General features: G+C 43.6%; 1 protein-coding gene across 1 annotated transcript; it reads left to right on the top strand.

The window, feature by feature from the left end:
• Nucleotides 1-12605: 12605 nt before the first annotated feature.
• LOC115638376 (olfactory receptor 6N1-like) lies at nucleotides 12606-13815 on the top strand. Its single transcript, XM_030539968.1, has 2 exons — nucleotides 12606-13523; nucleotides 13804-13815. The coding sequence occupies exons 1-2, from the start codon at nucleotides 12606-12608 to the stop codon at nucleotides 13813-13815; spliced, it is 930 nt and encodes a 309-aa protein (XP_030395828.1).
• The last annotated feature ends 6225 nt before the right edge of the window (nucleotides 13816-20040 follow it).

The raw sequence follows: 20040 nt of genomic DNA, 5'->3' as shown, positions 1-20040 counted from the left end.
CATGGGCAATTTTTAAGCCTATATTGGATGCTTTCCTAAAAGATCTTCTCTAGAATTTATTTTGGGGTAGTTCTCTAGCCTGTGATATACAGGAGGTCAGACTGGGTGATCACATTGGTCTCTTCTGGGCTTGGAATCTATGAAACTATGAATTATTATTCTTATTATTTTATTATGACAGTAGAATCCTAGTAACCCAATGTACTAACATAAGAAAAAGATAGTCATTGTGCCTAGGAAATTATAGTCTAAGTCGGTCTTCTTAACTCTATTCCCCACCCTCCAGCTCCATGCTGTTTTATGGACCATTAAACATGCTCAGAACATGTGTACCTGATCAGGCCCCACACATGAGGTAGGCGGAGGGACCACGATCTTTCCCTGGGTTTGAGGATCATCCTGGGGTTTAGGTGGGAAACAGGCACCTGGCCATCTAGAGTGAGGCAGGAACACACATGCCCACAGGCAGAAACATAGAGCAACAGGAAACTCTTAAGGTGGAAATTTCAGCACCCATGAAGTTTAGGCATCTACAGGGCTCAGTGTCAGCCAAGCAGGAGTTTTAAGGATCGCAATGGTGCCTAAATATGGGATTTTGCTGTGATTGGGTGTAAATACACCCCCTTGATATAAGAAGGGGCAACGTGAGGAAGTTCTGGTGCTAAAAGACCATTGTGACGGGTACAACAATATCCTGGACAAACCTTTTTGAATTATTATTTTATAGTATTTTAACAGTGCACTGTGTTAAAAATGCAGATGTGTGTGTACTATTGAGAGACTCTGTGTAATTCCTTGGGAGAGGATGACCACAGATCTTCCAGGAACTAAGAACAATGGTGGATGGGTGGGTGCCCGGGGCGGGGGCAGGGTCAGATAAATGATTAGGCAAATTTGCTCAGGCTGGTACACCTCCATAGAGCTTCCACAGAGGGTGGTCAAACTGAATACTCCAGGAACCACTAGACCAAGAAAGGACTTTTAACTAAACAGCCTGAGTTAGGCCACCTTCCTGACCCAGCACCTGGGCAGGACCTCTGCTCCAAAGGGAACCCAATCCTTAGTGAAGAATTGGTAGGACTTTAAACCATTGACGTCCCATAAGACTGAGGGCCTGTATGGGCTTTGAGGGACCTGCCACCAACAGGAGCCTGGTTGGAGTTGGGGTGATCTCTGCTGATTAGCATTGGTGTAGGTTCTTTGGCAGCCTTTAACGTGTTTTCTCTGTAATGCTTTCACCTTAAGAATAAAAGAGCTTCCTTAGAAAGAGATGTCTGGTAACTTCTGTGGGCAACTACACTGTGTACCGTCTCTGAGGAGAGAAACGAAGCAGACCTGCTTAGATAGCTCATCTTTTGCTGGAGATATCACAATATAGCCAAGATCTGTGCAGCCTGGAAATTCCCCAATCAGAAGGGAGAGAGACACAAACCTCCACCCAAGAGAGGTGATGGCTGAGGAGCTGGAAGCCTAGAATAGATGTTCTTTCTTGGACAGGTGCAGGGGAACTGTGACAATCATAACCACACAGGGTATCTTTATTTTAGGTAATAAATGTAGGTTGGGTCAATGAACATACATAAGAGATAATACTTTCAATACATTTCTGTTCTGTCTCAAACTGGAAGAAGCACGCCAGTGGTCTGATGAAAGGCAATGTGAAGCAACAGCCACCGTGGCTGATCCAACAACCACTCGGTTTGCAGGACACAGATGGAGAAGTACGCTCAGGAAATAAGTCCAATCTCATAACTGTTTGCTTAGACTGGAAGCTCTCTGATGGAGAGGCCATCATTTTGTTCTGTGTTTGTACAGTGCATAGTGCCATGGGGGTTGCTGGTCCATGACTGGGGTCCCTGCCTATTACTTTAATATAGCGATTTTCAGACTTTTTCATTTGCAGACCCCTAAACATTTTTGAATGGAGGTGCGGACCCCTTTGAAAATCTTAGACATAGACCTTTGGGAAGCTTCAGACCACAGATTGAAAACTGCTGTTCTATGGTAACTACAACCTTTCATAGACCCCTCAGACATAGTCTATGGACCTCTGGGGTCCACGGACCCAACATTGAAAACCACTGCTGAAAGAAAGTAAGAAAGAAAGAAAGAAAGAAAGGTGTATTACTCATGTTGTTGAATGCATTGCCAGAAGTTGTTGATATGCCATGGTGATGGGAGTGGTATAAGTAGATAAGACCAAGATTGTCTTTCTTTCTGTGCTCCCCCATTGGCCTGTTTGTGTCCATCTCTTGTTTTAATTTGTAAGTTCATTGGAGCAGGGGCTATTTTTTGGTTCTGTTTCTGTATAGTGTCTGGCCCAATGGAATACTGGTCACTGTTTGGGGATCAGAGGCACTATGGGAGCGAATGGGAAGGGTAAAGGACTGTGAAGTCGTTGGATATGTTATTTAGAGACCATTATAGTTCAGTTTGGCCATGTCATGAGAAGGGAGATATTATTACTCAGGAATGTCCACTAGGTATTGATTAGCAGTATTTCATAAGAGACTGCAACTTGGACCAGCATCCCTGAAACATTTATCTGAAGTATTTTCCCCGCAAAGACTATTAGACTTTAAAAAAAAGAGATGAAATTAAATAGGCCACACTGGACATTGTTAACAACAAAGCTTCGGAGACCAATAATCATTCAAATGGGAGGTAGGCTGAAATGGAAACTTATCGAAAGGTTTGAGGCCATTGCAATAAAATCTTCTCTGAAAAGGGGAGGGAATAATAGAACTTTATTTTACAGTCAAAAATACATGGGTATAATCTTATTATTCTGCAGAGGTTAGACCAACATTTTTCTCAAGGTAATCATGGGATGGCTCTGGTTAAGCTAAATAGATCAGCTCCTGGATCACCAGTTTCTGGAGAAAATCCCATGATGAATGCAATGGCTATACAGACAACATCAAAATATTTTAAATAAATGATTAGTCTGTGCATGTGACGATCTGCCTTCAACTCCTAAAGAGAATCAGCATGACCTGTTAGCAGCATAAGATATACCATGTAAGCATGTTCTCTGCTGTTAAAAGCTAATGTTGATTGTCTTTGCTTGTGGAACAAGAGTAGTCCAAGGATTTACAGATTGTGCTGCCATCAAGGTCTTGTCCCAAGGACTCATTGTATTGACAGGTGTCTGGTTCAAAATGGAGCCTCATGTAGCAGATGCCCATGTCTTTGCAAGCTTTGAAACTGAGGGTATGTCTACACTACGGGATTACTCTGATTTTACAGAATTTGATTTTTGGCAAAGATTGTATAAAGTCGAGTGCATGCGGCCACACTAAGCACATTAATTTGGAGGTGTCCATCCATAGGCTAGCGTGAACTTCTGGAGTGCTGCACTGTGAGTATCTATCCCATAGCTATCTCATAGTTCCTGCAGTCTCCCCTGCCCATTTGAATTCTGGATTGAGACCCCAATGGCTGATGGGGCAAAAAACATTGTCACGGGTGGTTCTGGGTACATGTTATCAGGCACCCCTCTCCCTCCATGAAAGCAATGGCAGACAACCGTTTCATGCCTTTTTTCCTGGGTTACCTGTTCAGATGCCATACTACAGCAAATATGGAGCCTGCTCAGCTCAATGCAGCAGTCATGAACATTGTCAACACCTTGCTCATTATTGTGCAGTCTATGCTGAACCAGAACCTGGGAAACCAGGCGAGGAGGAGGCAACGGCAGCACGGTGACGAGAGTGATGAGGACATGGACACAGAATTCTCTCAAAGCGCAGGCCTCAGCGCTCTGGAGATCATGGTGTTAATGGGGCAGGTTCATGCCGTGGAATGCCAATTCTGGGTCCAGGAAACAAGCATAGACTGGTGGGACCACATAGTGTTGCAGCTGTGGGACGATTCCCAGTGGCTGAGAAACTTTCGCATACATAAGGGCACTTTCACGGAACTTTGTGACTTGCTTTCCCCTGCCCTGAAGCTGCAGAATATCAAGATGAGAGCAGCCCTCACAGCTGATAAGTGAGTTGCTATAGCCCTCTGGAAGCTTGCAGCACCAGACAGTTACCGGTCAGTCAGGAATCAATTGGGAGTGGGCAAATTTACTGTAGGGGCTGCTATGATGCAAGTAGCCAAAGCAATCACTGAACTGCTGCTACCAAAGGTAGTGACTCTGGGAAATGTGCAGGTCATAGTGGATGGCTCTGCTGCAATGGGATTCCCTAACTGTGGTGGGGCGATAGATGGAACCCATATCCCTATCTTGGCACCGGACCACCAGGGCAGCCAATACATAAACTGCAATGGGTATTTTTCAATGCTGCTGCAAGCACTGGTGGATCACAAGGGACATTTCACCAACATCAACGTGGGATGGCCGGGAAGGAACACTAGTCTGTTTAAATGGCTGCAGCAAAGAATTTACTTTCCAGACCAGAAAATAACTGTTGGGGATGTTGACATGCCTATAGTTATCCTATGGGGGAGGGGACCCAGCCTACCCCTTAATGCCATGGCTTATGAAGCCATACACAGGCAGCCTGGACAGTAGTCATGAGCTGTTCAACTATAGGCTGAGCAAGTGCAGAATGGTGGTAGAATGTGCATTTGGACATTTAAAAGCTCACTGGCACACTTTACTGACTTGCTCAGACCTCAGCGAACCCAATATCCCCGTTGTTATTGCTGCTTGTTGTGTGCTCCACAATCTCTGTGAGAGTAAGGGGGAGACATTTATGGCAGGGTGGGAGATTGAGGCAAATCACCTGGCCGCTGATTACATGCAGCCAGACACTAGGGTGATTAGAAGAGCACATCAGGAAGTGCTGCGCAACAGAGAAGCTTTGAAAACCAGTTTCATCACTGGCCAGGGTACAGTGTGACCATTCTGTTTGTTTCTGCTTGATGAAAACTCTCCCCCTTGGTTGACTCATTCCCTGTAAACCACCCACCCTCCCCCCTTCAATCACAGCTTGTTTTCTAAGGAAATAAAGTCACTCTCATTCAAAAACTATGTACTCTTTATTAATTGATTATAAAAATAGGGAGAGAACTGACACCTGGAGGGCAGAGAGGAGGGAAGGAAAAGGCGTCTTCAAATCTTGTTGAATGACAGCCTTTTGCTTGGGCTGTCCACCGGGGTGGAGTGGCAGGGTTCACAGAGCCTCCCCTGGCACCACGTTCTTGGCCGTCTGGGTGAGGAGGTTATGGAACTTGGAGAGGAGGGAGGGCCGTTAAACAGGGGCTGCAGAGGCACTCTGTGATCCTGCTGCCGTTCCTGAAGCTCCGCCAGATGCCAGAGCATGTCCGTTTGTTCCCACAGTGGCACCAGTGTTGCATAATGTTTCCTCTGATCTTCCTGCTGCCACCTCTCATCTCGAGCTTCCCTCCTGTCCTCACGTTCACTGGCCACTTTCCTGTACTGTGACACTGTGCCCTTGCACTTATTCAGATGACCTCTTTCATTGCGGATAGACTGCATGATCTCAGAGAACATTTCATCGGGCATGTGGTTTTTTTGCCGTCTTATCTGAGACAGCCTTTGGGACAGAGGAGGGAGGCTTGAAAAATTTGCAGCTGCAAGAGGGAAAAAAGGGAGAGAAGTATTTAAAAAGATTCATTTTACAGAACAATGGGTATATTCTTTCATGGTGAACAACATTATTCACATTATATAGCACATGTGATTTTGGTACAAGGTCGCATTTTGCATCTTAATATTGAGTCCCTGCGGCTTTGGTGTTAGAGATCACAGATGCAGGGCCAGTCAACAGAATTCAGCTTGCATGTGGCCATTGTAAGCCATAGTCTTTTGGCTTCTGCAACCTTCATAAAAGCAGCGCCCTCCTTCACATACCAAGCAAAGCCCATTGAGTGCTGCGGCTTTTCTGTTAACGTGCAGCAGCAGAAACCAAACTAACCCCCTGCCCCATCCAATTCTCTGGGATGAGCTCTTTAACTCTCCCCTCACCACCTGGCTGGTATCAGGAAAGGTCCCTGCTAGCAAAACGTGAACAGCTTAGCACCAATTCACACACGCACACTTGGCTAACTGCAGGAAGGATTTCTCTTCAGCCACAGGCAAACAGCCCAGTAGGAACAGCCACCTCTGAATGTCCCCTTGGTTATTTCAGTCAGGGTGAGAAAAGGATCCTGGCTGTTGGGAAGAATGGTGTGCTGTGTACTCTCCTCAAGCTCATCCTCCTCATCATCATCATCTTCCCTGTCCGCAAAATCCTCAGGCATGGCTGAGAGTAACACCTCCTCGGAATCCACAGTCGGGGTGGGGTAGTGGTGGTGTCCCGTTCCCCAAATTGCATTCAGCTCAGCGTAGAAGCAGCATGTCTGTGGCTCTGCCCCGGAGCATCCATTTGCTTCTTTGGTTTTCTGGCATGCTTGTCTGAGCTCCTTAACTTTCACGCAGCACTGTAGTGGATCCCTATTGTGTCCTCTATCCATCATGCCCTTGGAGATTTTTTCAAATGTTTTAGCATTTTGTCTTTGGGAATGTAGTTCTGCTAGCATGGAATTGTCTACCCATACAACGATCATATCCAGTACCTCCCATACAGCCCATGCTGGTGCTCTTTTTCGATTCTCAGACTGCATGGTTACCTGTACTGATCAGCTCTCCACGTTGGGCAAACAGGAAATGAAGTTCAAAAGTTTGTGGGGCTTTTCCTGTCTACCTGGCCAGTGCATCCAAGTTCAGATTGCAGTCCAGAGTGGTCACAACAGTGCACTGTGGGATAGCTCCCAGAGGCCTATACCGTCAAATTGCACCTACACTAACCCTAATTCGAATAAGCAACATTGATTTCAGTGCTACTCTCCTCCTCGGGGAGGAGTATAGAAATCGATTTTAAGAGCCCTTTATGTCGAAGTAAATGGCTTCATTGTGTGGGCGAGTGCAAGGTTAATTCGATTTAATGCTGCTAAATTTGACCTAAACTCATAGTTCAGACCAGGCCTAAGGAATGCACTGCAAATGTGCTGCAAGCTAATGAGCTGCTTGAATGAAGGAATAAATAAATATTAATGAGATCAGAGTCAAATAGGGAAAATATATTTTTTCATTGTTCCCCACTAGATGTTTCTGTCTAGAGTCCCAGGCAAGGCATGAAGCCTGGTAAACAACCAAGACAAAGCTGGAATTGGAGCTGATGCTGGGAAAGTCTGTTTGCAGAGTGTTCCTTGGATTAAATTGACCACATTTAACTTATGTGACAGACCCAGACCAGCGGCGTACAGGATTCTAGTAGAAGGCAAATATACTGACCACTGGATGAATAGTTTTCTGTTTTCTGAGTGACCAGGGCAGAGGCTGCCCTAGAGCAATCAGAAACCTGCTAGAACCAGTTAATACAGGCAAGATGATTAAGACACCTGGAGCCAATTAGAACTTATTAGAATCAATTATGGCAGGCAGGCTAATCAGGACATCTGGTTTAAAAAGGACCTCCCATCAGTCAATGGAGGGTGTGCAAGGAGCAGGAAGTGAGAAGGCGTGCTGCTGGAGGACTGAGGAGTACAAGCATGATCAGGCTTCAGGAGGTAGATCCTGCACTGAGGACAAAGAAGGTGCTGGGGGAAGGCCATGGAGAAGTAGCCTAGGGAGTTGTAGCTGTCACGCAGCTGATACAGGAGACATTGTAGACAGCTGCTATTCACGGGGCCCTGAGCTGGAACCCGGTGTAGAGTGAGAGGCCGAGTTCCCCTCCCCCCCACAACTCCTGATCAGACACAGGATGAATTGACCTGGTCTGTGAGAAACACCATAGGGGAAGGTGTAATTTGGAAAGGGATCTGGCTTGTCCCCGACACACTAGGTGGGACAACAGACACTGTGGAGATTGTTCTTCCTTTCCCCCATGCTGGGCAGTGATGAGGTGAGCTGAGTGAATGGCAGGTCTGAGCCTCTAGCAGAAGGCTGCCATGGACCTCTGAGATGAGCAAATCCACCAGAAAGCGCAGGACCCACCAAGGCAGAGGAGGAACTTTGTCACACGTACTATGTGTTGATTGCACTGTGAAGCCCTGAGCACTTGATTCTTCAGGCCTGACTCATGTTCATACAAAGCAATCGTCATGCACATTAGGCAGCAGATGTCAGGTGTGCTGTAAGTGTGGGAGGCTGGTTGCATCAGGGCCGTTGTTTGTCTTGTTTGCACAGGAAACAGAGCAGTAATTCCCCAGACTCCAGCACTGCAAGTTCCCTTCAGGGGTAGACTCAAGGAAGGCACCACTATCGCCTGTCAAGGGTACAAATACAGGAAGGCATTCTGCCCTTTGTAAATAGAGTATCTTTCACACAAGATTGCAGCGCCTGTTCATCCGTCAGGAATACGTAAGTATCTTTACTACCAGAATCCGACTTTTTGAGGAACAGCAAGAGATAAAAACCTCAGCTGATATTGGCTTCAAGGTAATCATGATCCCTACCCTGACACTGCATTGATAAAACACATTCTCACTAAGAGATTTAGGGACATTAGCAATTTTAGTTCAGCTGCCTGTTATTGTTATTATCAAGCTTTAAAGTGAAGATATTGATCAAAAGTTCATGGTGGAGCCTAGAATACAGTTATAGATGTCTTCCTTTTTTTAAAATTTGATTTGATTTGATGCCCATGTCACACCTTATTTTGCCATTAAACAACATGCAATAGGTAGGGAAAAGCTTTATCTTCCAATACACTCTACTTTATTGAGCTGTTCTTGCTTTTACTGCGGGAGTTCAGAAAAGCCTTCCACCAGAGCAAGAGCCTGGGGAAATCTGACTCAGTAATCTGAATTATCTGCACAGGTCTAAATCACTAAGCATTAAGAAATTGCAACCTGAAAGAACTAACAACACCGGGCCAGATTTTTAAAGGCAATAGGCACCCAGTGCAATTTTCAAAAGCATTTACCCATTGAAATAATTTTAAATACCTTTAAAAATTTGACTCATTAAGGTCTGTTCTACTCACAAAAGTTGCATTGTTTTAGTGCCAGGTGTGAATTAAAATCAATTTAGTTAATTTGGTGCAAAACCTCTGTTTGTATTGAGTAGGGAAAGTGGCTGGGTTTAACAGACATACGCTCTAGCGCTATCTCCTGAACACATGCCATGCCTAGGCTAGAATATGACAAAAATAACTTAGAGCTAAATAAAAGCAGCAAAGAGTCCTGTGGTACCTTATAGACTAACAGACGTATTGGAGCATGAGCTTTCGTGGGTGAATACCCACTTCGTTGGATGCATGTAGTGGAAATATCCAGGGGCAGGTATATATTTGAGCTAAATGTTCTAGCTTGCATCTACTCCAGGAAAAAACAATACATTTCGGTCAGGTTTGGCTAGCATCTGTTAGCTCATAACAACCTAAACTCAACCAATTTTCCTTGACAAGACAGCCTGTGCACTACAGACACTTTTAACTCAATTTAAACCCTGACTTATATCTTTTTAGCTTGCGTTGGTACTTATAGATGCAAAGCAAACCAATAACAGCTTTAAACAGAGATGTGCCCATATAGGGCTTAATTATGTCAGTTTTTAAATCGATTTCCATAAAACTGATGTAATCAATTAAATAAGGAACCTCGAGTAGGGGTAGGGAAGTTATTTTAGCTCTGTATTGTGCACTGGTGTGACTGCTCCTGGAATCCTGTGTCAGTTACGGTGTCCACAATTCAAGACAGATGTTGATAAATTGGAGACAGTTCAAAGAGCCGCAAGAATGGTTAAAAGATTAGAAAACCTGATTTATAGTGAGAGACTGAGAGACCCAAAGAGCTTACTCTATTTAGCTTTACAAAGAGAAAGTCAAGAGGTTACTTGATTACAATCTTTAAGGAGCAATGTGGGGAACAAATATTTGATAATGGTCTCTATAATCTAGCAGCGAAAGGTCTAATATGATCCAACGGCTAGAAGTTAAAGATAGAATTTAGACTGGAAATTAAGACACACATTATAACTGTGAGAGTAATTAGCCATTGGAAAATTTACCTAGGGTTGTGGATGAGTCTCCATCACTGACAATTTTTAAATCAAGATTGGATGTTTATCTGAAAGCTCTGCTCTAGGAATTATTTGGGGGAAGTTCTCTGGCTGTCTTATGCAGGAAGTCAGACTGCATGATCACAATGGTTCCTTCTGGCTTAAACTCTAATGAAGAGTGTCGCTAGCAAAGCATTTAAACCCTTCACATGATGGAAGTGCAGCCCAAACATACATTTTTTTTCTAGATCAAAGCCATAGTGTAACAAATCTGTACTATCTCTGCAGCTGTGATGTTAGGGGCAGTATGTCTCCTTCCCATTGTCATCTTCATGTCTGTATTTTAGCAGCTGATGCTGATTTTGAAACAGTGACTGATATTCTAGAGTTAAAATAATAAATGAACCCAATTTTGCTCATGGCCAAAATCGGGGCAGAGGGGAATAGCCATGCTTATTCCTTCAGTGTAAAGGTGACACATCAGAAACTCTCCCTCAAATAATGCTAAAGATGGTTGTGATCATGTGGGGAAAACATTCTTCACCTGACTTTTTAGCTGGGACATTACAAAAACTTTCTTAACGTTGCAAAAAACCTAAACATCATTCTGGGATGTATTAGCAGGAGTGTTGTAAGCAAGACATGAGAAGTAATTCTTCTGTTCTACTCTGAGCTGATTAGGCCTCATCTGGAGTATTGTGGCCACTTCTGGGTGCCACACTTCAGGAAAGATGCGGACAAACGGGAAAAAGGCCAGAGAAGAGCAACAAAAATGATTAAAGGTCTAGAAAAGAAGACCTATGAGGGAAGATTGAAAAAAATGGGCTTCCATAATCTGGAGAAAAAAAGACTGAGAGAGGACATAGAATCAGAATATGAGGGTTGGAAGAGACCTCAGGATGTATCTAGTCCCACCCCTTGCTCAAAGCAGGACCAACCGCAACTAAATCATCCCAGCCAGGGCTATGTCAAGCCCGGACTTAAAAACCTTTAAGGAAGGAGATTTCGCCACCTCCCCAGGTAACCTATTCCAGTGCTTCACCACTTTCCTAGTGAAATAGTGTTTCCTAATATCCAACTCAGACCTCTTCCACTGCAATTTGAGACCATTGCTCTTTGTTCTGTCATCTGCTACCACTGAGAACAGCTGAGTTCTTTCCTCTTTGGAAGCCTCCTCCAGGTAATTGAAGGCTGCTATCAAATCCCCCCTCACTCTTATCTTTTACAGACTAAATAACCCCAGTTCCTTCAGCCTCTCCTCATAAGTCATGATAACAGACAAGATAATATTTTTCAAGTCCATAAAAGGTTGTTATAAGGAGGAGGGAGAAGAACTGTTCTTCTTAACCTTTGAGGATAGACCAAGAAGCAATGGGCTAAAATTGCAGCAAGGGCAGTTTACGCTGGACATTACGAAAAACTTCCTAACTGTCAAAGTGGTTAAACACTGGAATACATTGCCCAGGGAGGTTGTGGAATCTCCATCATTAGAGATTTTTAAGAGCAGGTTAGACAAACACTTGCCATGGATGGTCTAGATTTTTGGCTCTGTTTATGGCTATTAGCCTCTGTTTGCCAGAAACTGGGAATGAGCGACAGGGCATGGACCACTTCATGTTCACTTGTTCTGTTCATTCCTTCTTGGTCCTCTGTCTTTGGTTGCTGTTGACAGACAGGATACTGGGCTAGAAGGCCCTTTGGTCTGACCCAGTATGGCCATTCTTATGTAGGTAATACTTAGTCCTGCAATGAATGCAGGGGACTGGGCTAGATGACCTCTCGAGGTCCTTTCTAGTCCTATGATTCTATGTTAAGATGATCTCTAGTGAGAGTATGGATGGAATTAACTCTTTCCAGAAGAACAGTGACATATTGACCAAGAAGCTATAGGCAGATATTAATTCCTATTCATTTCCAAGGAAGAAATGGTCTAAATCCACTAGATTACATAGAAAAGTTCATCCAAATTTTTTAAGATGAGATATCAAAGGTGCCTAAGTGAGTTAACAGCACAAATTCCCTTAATAGTCATGTGAAACTTGACACCCAACTCCCATAGGTTCTTTTGAAAATCTTCATCTTATTTGGTATTATAGCTGAGGGGTACCTCTGCTGTAACTCCAGATTGAGAGTCACTTACGATCAGATTTTTACAGGTATTCGGACACCTAATGTCTATGGATTTTAATAGGTGTTAGGAGCCTAAATACTTTAAAAAAATGGTTCTTACCATTTAATATTCATTGGTTTTGTTCTTTCCCTAGCCCATCACATTCCACTCACTGAGAGAGGTAGCTATTCAGGCTTGAACTATTATTGTCCTTCTCCAGTATGGCAGAATAAATAGGATATGATCAATAAATGGTCTAAGCTGCCAGGTCTGTACTTGGGCCACCAGAGAATTTGGCTGCTGTTACACTGATTCATGATCTGATGAGATAGAGGTGGTAATAAAGGTTTGGTTTCTAGACACGAGATAGTCAGCATTTGCCTCTGTGATTTGGATTCAAAAGATGGACTGGTAACGATGCGGGGTAGATGAGTTTTTAAACATTTATGAGATTAATTGCCGACACTTGAGTCCTGTTTTAACTTTGTTCTTGTGATTATACTGCAGGTGTTTTTTAATTGTCTCTGCATTCACCCCATGGCAGACACAGGCTGGGGAAATAAAACGTCCATCATGGAGTTCGTCCTCCTGGGATTTGGGAAGGTCCCTGAACTACAGATCCTTCTCTTCCCTTTGTTCCTAGTGATCTATGTTGTGACCATGGCTGGGAACATCCTCATCATTGCTCTAGTTGTGGCTGATCAGCACCTTCACACCCCCATGTACTTCTTCCTGGGGAACTTGTCCTGCTTGGAGACCTGCTACAGCTCAGCCATCCTGCCCAAGATGCTGGCCAGTCTCTTGACTAGGGACAGGACCATTTCTGTTCCTAGGTGTATAGCACAATTTTATTTTTTTGCTTCACTGGCAGCTACAGAATGTTGTCTCTTGACCGCGATGTCTTATGACAGGTATTTAGCAATATGTAACCCCCTGCGCTACGCAGCCCTTATGAACGGCAGGCTCTGCCTCCAGCTAGCAGCTGGATCTTGGCTAAGCGGCTGTCTGGCCACTCTCATAATATCATGCTTGATGTCACAACTAACGTTCTGTGGCCCCAATGAAATTGACCATTTCTTCTGTGACTTCACCCCAGTAATAAAACTGGCCTGCAGTGACACCAACCTGATCTTGGTGTTGGATTTTCTCCTGGCTTCTCTTTGCACACTCTTCCCGTTTCTGTTAACCCTGTTGTCTTATGTTTATATCATTGTTACCATCCTGAGAATCCCTTCCACCGGCGGCAGACAAAAGGCTTTTTCTACCTGCTCCTCGCACCTCATTGTGGTGACGACATTCTATGGGACTATCATTATTGTCTACATGCTACCGAAATCTGACACATTGAGAGACCTGAACAAAGTGTTCTCTGTCTTCTATTCTGTTCTGACCCCGCTGATCAACCCCCTCATCTACAGCCTGAAAAACAAGGAGGTCAAGGAGGCCCTGAGTAGAGTGATGCATAAATGTGTAGCTTTCTCAATAAATCAGACATCCCTAGCCAGTTCTTTTAGGCTGAAAACAAACCAAGATGACCTGAGCTGATTTACTGAGTTATCGGCACAAAGTCTATGAAATAAAATCTTAGCCTTATTGATGTCAATGGTAAATACCCCCCTTGGCTTCAGTGGGGCTGGATTTCACATTATTTCATCTCTATCTTAGGCCAAATTAAAGATGAGTTACTAAAGTGATGACACACTGAGAATTTCTGACATGTGTTCTCTTTTGGCAGAGCAGATACTGAATGTCTACCCCCACACAACATGGAAAATTTTCTTTTTGAAACAGAAATTTTATACTTTATTATTTTTCCAATCTTTTCCTGACACCCCAAAATTAAAGTGTGTGTGTTTTCAAGTTTGGGCTTTTTTTTATATCAGTGTTTGCTCTTTCTTTGTGTTCCACTCTCTCATTTTTCACCTCTTTTTCCCTTATTTCCAGTGGTAACATGAAAAAAAAAAGAATTAAGGGTTGAGAAAGCAGGGGGAATAAGAGGAGAACAAAGTGGAGAAACAAACAAAAAACACCAGATGTTAAAAAAAAAGTCCAAAATGTTTCAAATACATGAAAAATCCCTTCTTTCTGAAAGCTGCAAAATGAAACTTATTCCAAAACTTTCACCAGACATTCTTTACTATTTTTCAAACTGTTTAAATTTTGGTCCTTATATTTACAGTCTGATTTTTTTTTCTTGGTAGTGGTGGTAAATTCAGATAGCGGTAGAGAAAGTTGTTAAATTCTGAGAATGTTTCAAGCCAAGTTAATATAAAGGGATAGGTGCTAAGTCAGGGATGCTTAATAGCAAAGGATAATTTCTCTGCGTTTTACCAATCGTATATTAATATTTCTTTATGTTAGCAGATTCCTAATCTTAAATAAAAGTGATAAACACAATGGGCTGTATTTTCATTAACCGTAGACCCGCAAATCTTATGTTGTATGGCTTTTGAAAGTATTCCATGAAAAATTTCCAGTGAAATAATATATATGGGATATTTTTCATGGACTTTTTATTTCAATTTTTCAGTGAAACAACAATGGATTTTTCTTTCTGTTTATTTAAGTGGAAAAGGGAAAGATTTTTTTAAAAAAGCTAGTATTCCCAGGTGAAAAGAATAGCTTGCAAAAAAATGACCATGAAGAGATCTTCAAATGGCTACAGCTGAGTCTAATAAAAAATTGTTATGGATTTTACATGAAAAATTTTCAGATGAAATTATCTGTTTGGGATATTTTTCATGGAATTTGTTCAGTTTTTCAATTAAGCAAAATTAGATTTTTCTTGTTTCTTTTAAAAAAAACTGGAAAAAAAGGGAGGAATGGGGAAAGGGAGGATAAGAAAAAACAGATTTTTGAGAACAGCAGACAAAAATCACCATTAATTTCAGTGAAAAAAGAGAAGAAAGTAAATGCTGACCAAAATTGTCCACCAAAAATTGTTTAGGTAACACAAAAGCCATGTTTAATAGACACAAACATGTTTGGACCTTATATAGGGACATAAGCAGGAGAACTCTCCCACATCTGAACCTGAGCCTATCACCATCTATGCCACATACCCCCCACCAAATCATGACCCTTCATTCCATTCACAGACGGCAGATGCAAACAGCCAGCCTGTACATTTCACCAGCAGCATCGTTATCACTAAGCCCAGCTGTAACCATCTCAGGCAAGGCAAGAGAAGAAGACTTACTGGGCCCAGTGTTGTGGGGAGGTTGGGCAAACTCAAAGATCCAGACTCAGATCACAGTCCAGACCCAGCTGGGGTTTTGCTGGGACTCTACCAGGGGTGCACACATAGAACCGAGGCTGTTCCTGTGGCTGGGCATGTCAAACGGTCGCCAAGAAGGGACTCAGCAGGTGATGCTGCCGGGCAAAAGCCACTTTGCTGATGCCAGCTGCACAGAGCAATTCAAAGGAAGGAAGCTGGTTCAATGAATGTCCCTAAAAATGGTCACCACAAGTGCAAAGCCGGTGAGGGTTAGTTCTCAGTGCACAGTCTCCAGTCCTTCCCAGGTGCTGTGCACAGTTTTACTGCTCCATGCAGGCCTCTCCTCTGGAGTGAGGCAAGGTGTGGCTAGAGGAAGTGGCTACACAGAACTCCTGTGATGTCAAACACAGCAGCGCTGCCTCAGTCACTGGGACATATCAGGGCATGGCCAGGGGCAGAGAAAATGGCCACCAGTAAGAAGAATTGTAGGGCCTGAACATTAGGAATGAGATTATCCTATGAGCCTATGGGAGTTTGGGTACTTACCCCCTTAGATCCAATTAACTATCTCAGCTGTCTGCCCACTGGGGAGTCACTCAGAGTAGCCTACCTTTAGCCAGTGCCCTTGGAAACAGACCCCACATTCATGGAAATGCATTGAATTGAGGGAAACCTCACTGCTCAGTGACCAAGAGCAATTGCTGTTGTACCAGCTGTGATACTCACTATTGCTGTAATCGCGCCGTTGTGCGATTTGGTTCCCAGTGGCTTTCATTCAGAATAGAGCATACCCACAAGAAGAGAAGACATGAGGAAGGTGCAGACATGCTCTTTAAGACCACTAGTGGGCAGACGTGTGCCAGGATTGGGAAAGATGTGGCAATGATGTACAATAGCCAGTGGACAGCAGCTGAAATGGAAGGGCAATAAAGATGAAGCTACATTGCCAAATGGCCATCAGGAGGGAGCTGCAAGAGAGGTCTCTCTCGCACACATGAATGGCATCTGCAAAGCAACATTCTACAGATGGAGGTGGTGGTCCAGAAGCCATTTCGAGACTTTCTCTGTGAGGCTGTGGAGATCACCCAATTCACCCAGGAATCTGTATTTGGGGCACAATGTTATAGTACTGTCAATGGTTTGGAGGGTCTCACTGCAGTTGCACATAGGTGTGTCTTTGATTTCCCACTTGTGCATCAAGTAGCCACATCTTCTATGGCTTGTTCAGACACAGGTCAACGTTGTCCAAAGTCTATATGGCAAGTTGAAACCAGGAGAGCAGCTTGTTGGGTCAGTAATTATATGCTTCTTTGGAAGGGTAGATGAGGTCCAGACACTCTACCATTCCCTGTCTGGATCCAGAGATGTGAGTTGGTCACGTGTGCTCCATAGTGGTTCTTCTGATTTCAGGTCTTGGTGGGGTATGTTATTCATTACCTGCCGGATAGGAAGTTCTGGGTAGTCTTCAGCACATTTAAGTTCTCAGGCCGTGGCTACATCTGGATGGAAAGTTGAATGTCCACTGTTTGCTAATACAGGAAGAGGCAAGAAAGAGGAAGTTACACTGTCAAATGGCCATCAGAGGAAAGTAGCAAGAGAAGTAAAGCTTTACACCAGAGAGTAGAGAGCATCGGTGTAAGTGGCCAGGAAAGACATGGACCTCCATGCTATGCATTTCCTGCTTGATAGCGCATATTAGGGGTGGGAACCTGGCTGTTATACTGCTCATTGACCACCAGGTGGCAGAAGGGAGCCAAGGGTAGGAAAAAGACGATATAGCAAAAAATAATCACTAGAGAGGACGCAGAGGGTAAAGATGGATGCTGTTATGTTGCATAATCTACACTAGGTGGCAGCAGAGTGAAAGACATGAGAAGAGTCTGTTATATTGACCAACAGATTTCAGTAGAAGATAAAATAATGAGAAAAGGGCAGTTTTGCGGCAAAACGTCCACAAGATGAGAACTGAATAGCTATGTTCTGAAATGCCCACTGGATGGCCACGGTTATTGAACATTAATAAAGGGATAGTGCACTATAACAGCCCATCACCTGGGACAAGGATCTTCCAAAACATGTGAACTAGCATTTCATCATTATCTGAAACGTTTTACCATTGGGATCATTTGACTGAAATAAATAAATAAATATCACTTAAATAAATCACACTGGGCATTGTTAGCAACAGTGCTTAGGAAGCCTAAAATTAATCAACAGGGGACTAGGTTATGGGGAGGTCTTATTAAAAATGTGTGAAGGCATCACCAGATAACACAAAACTGTTCTTTGTAAATAGAGAAGGAGAAGTATATTTCCAAATATACTTGTTCCTTCAGAGATATTCAGGTCTCTTTACTGAGAAAATCAACTTCCTGAAGAAGGAGGTTTGACAAGTATCTCAGCCATGGAACCGGAGTGATGGACACGAAATCCTGAGAAATAATAGCTCATTGAGTCAACTTTGAGCTATCCTGTGATTAGAGGTGAGCATCCAATCCCAGATTGCTACTACATTGTGTTAGTGTATAGGCTTGTTTGTTAGCCTGAGATAGAATTTTGGATTTAACTTTTTTGATACCCTTATACTAATATAGGTGAACAAAGGGATCCTTACTAGTATGTGTAAACAGTGAACAAAGACACTGTGTGTTTCATTTCCCACAACCAGATAGGGCTTTTAGTACAATGAGAAAAGATAAGGCATAAAGCTAAAGTATTACAGGGTATGGGGGGAGTGTAGTATGTGAGCCTACACCGGAAGGCTACCTGGCTCCTCTTTCAAGCCAATGTCAAGCAAGCAGTAGGGAGGGGCAAGGGGCCATTCTCCAAATCTACATGGGATCTGCTGGCAGGAATTTTGAGTTTCTGCACAAGAGAAGAGTGAGGAGGGATTTGATAGCAGCCTTCAACTACCTGAATGGGGGTTCCCAAAAGGATGGAGCTCGGCTGTTCTCAGTGGTGGCAGATGACTGAACAAGCAGTAACGGTCTCAAGTTGCAGTGGGTGAGGTCTAGGTTGGAAATTAGGAAACACTATTTCACTAAGAAGGTGGTAAAGCACTGGAATGGGTTACCTAGGGAGGTGGTGAAATCTCCTTCCTTAGAGGTTTTTAAGGCCTGGCTTGTCAAAGCCCTGGCTGGGATGATTTAGTTGGGCTTGGTCTTGCTTTGAGCAGGGGGTTGGACCAGATGACCTCCCGCACCCTTTCCAAATCCTAATCTTCTATGAGTCTATTAAAGATCTGTCCGATGTTTTCCTCAATCTCCACTAGTCAGAGCCATATGTATAGAAAGAATAGAAAATATGGAGGTAACCAGCTTGGCTTGACAGTGAAATCCTTGCTGATCTTAAACACAAAAAAGAAGATTACAAGAAGTGGAAGATTGGACAAATGACCGGGGAGGAATATCAAAATATTGCTCAGGCATGCAGGAGTGAAATCAGGAAGGCCAAATCACACTTGGAGTTGCAGCTAGTAAGGGATGTTAAGAGTAACAAGAAGGATTTCTACAGATATGTTAGCAACAAGAAGAAGGTCAGGGAAAGTGTGGGCCTCTTACTGAATGGGGAAGGCGACTTAGTGACAGAGGATGTGGAAAAAGCTAATGTACTCAATGCTTTTTTTTGCCTCTGTCTTCACGAACAAGGTCAGCTCCCAGACTACTGCACTTGGCAGCAGAGTGTGGAGAGGAGGTGACCATCCCTCTGTGGAGAAAGAAGTGGTTTGGGACTATTTAGAAAAGCTGGACAAGCACAATCCATGGGGCCAGATGTGCTGCAATTGAGGGTGCTAAAGGAGTTGGCAGATGTAATTGCAGAGCCATTGGCCGTTATCTTTGAAAACATGTGGCAATTGTGGGAGGTCTCGGATAACTGGATAAAGGCTAATGTAGACTCCATCTTTAAGAAAGGGAAGAAGGAAGATCTGGGGAACTACAGGCCAATAAGCCTCACCTCAGTCTCTGGAAAAATCATGTAGCAGGTACTCAAGGAATCAGTTTTGAAGCACTTAGAGGAGAGAAAAGTGATCAGGAACAGTCAGCATGGATTCACCAAGGGGAAGTCATGCCTGACTAACCTAATTGCCTTCTATGAGGAGATAACTGGCTCTATGGATGAGGGGAAAGCAGTGGACATGTTATTCCTTGATTTTAGCAAAGCTTTTGATACGGTCTCCCATAGCATTCTTTCCAGCAAGTTAAAAAAGTATGGGCTGGGTGAATTGTCTATAAGGTGAATAGAAAGCTGGCTAGATGGTCGGGCTCAAAGGGTAGTGATCAATGGCTCCATGTCTAGCGGAGTGCCCCAAGGGTTGGTCGTGGGGCCAGTTTTATTCAATATCTTCATTAATGATCTGTAGGATGGCATGGATTGTACCCTCAGAAAGTTTGCATATGACACTAAACTGGGAGAAGTGGTAGATATGATGGAGGTTAGGGACAGGATACAGAGGGACCTAGACAAATTAGTGGATTGGGCCAAAAGAAACCGGATGAGGTTCAACAAGTACAAGTGCAGAGTTCTGTATTTAGGAGGAAGAATCCCATGCACTGCTACAGACTAGGGACCGAGTGGCTAGGCAGCAGTTCTGCAGAAAAGGGACCTAGGGGTTACAGTGGATGAGAAGTTTGATATGAGTCAACAGTGTGCCTTTGTTGTCAAGAACGTAATGGCATGTTGGGCTGTATAAGTAGGAGCATTGCCAGCAGATCGAGGGAAGTGATCATTCCCCTCTATTCGACATTGATGAGGTCT

Source organism: Gopherus evgoodei, chromosome 21, assembly GCF_007399415.2.
Source record: "Gopherus evgoodei ecotype Sinaloan lineage chromosome 21, rGopEvg1_v1.p, whole genome shotgun sequence".
NCBI classification, from domain to species: domain Eukaryota; kingdom Metazoa; phylum Chordata; order Testudines; family Testudinidae; genus Gopherus; species Gopherus evgoodei.
Note: the sequence above shows the minus strand (reverse complement) of the source record. Positions and strands in the feature narration are given on the sequence as shown.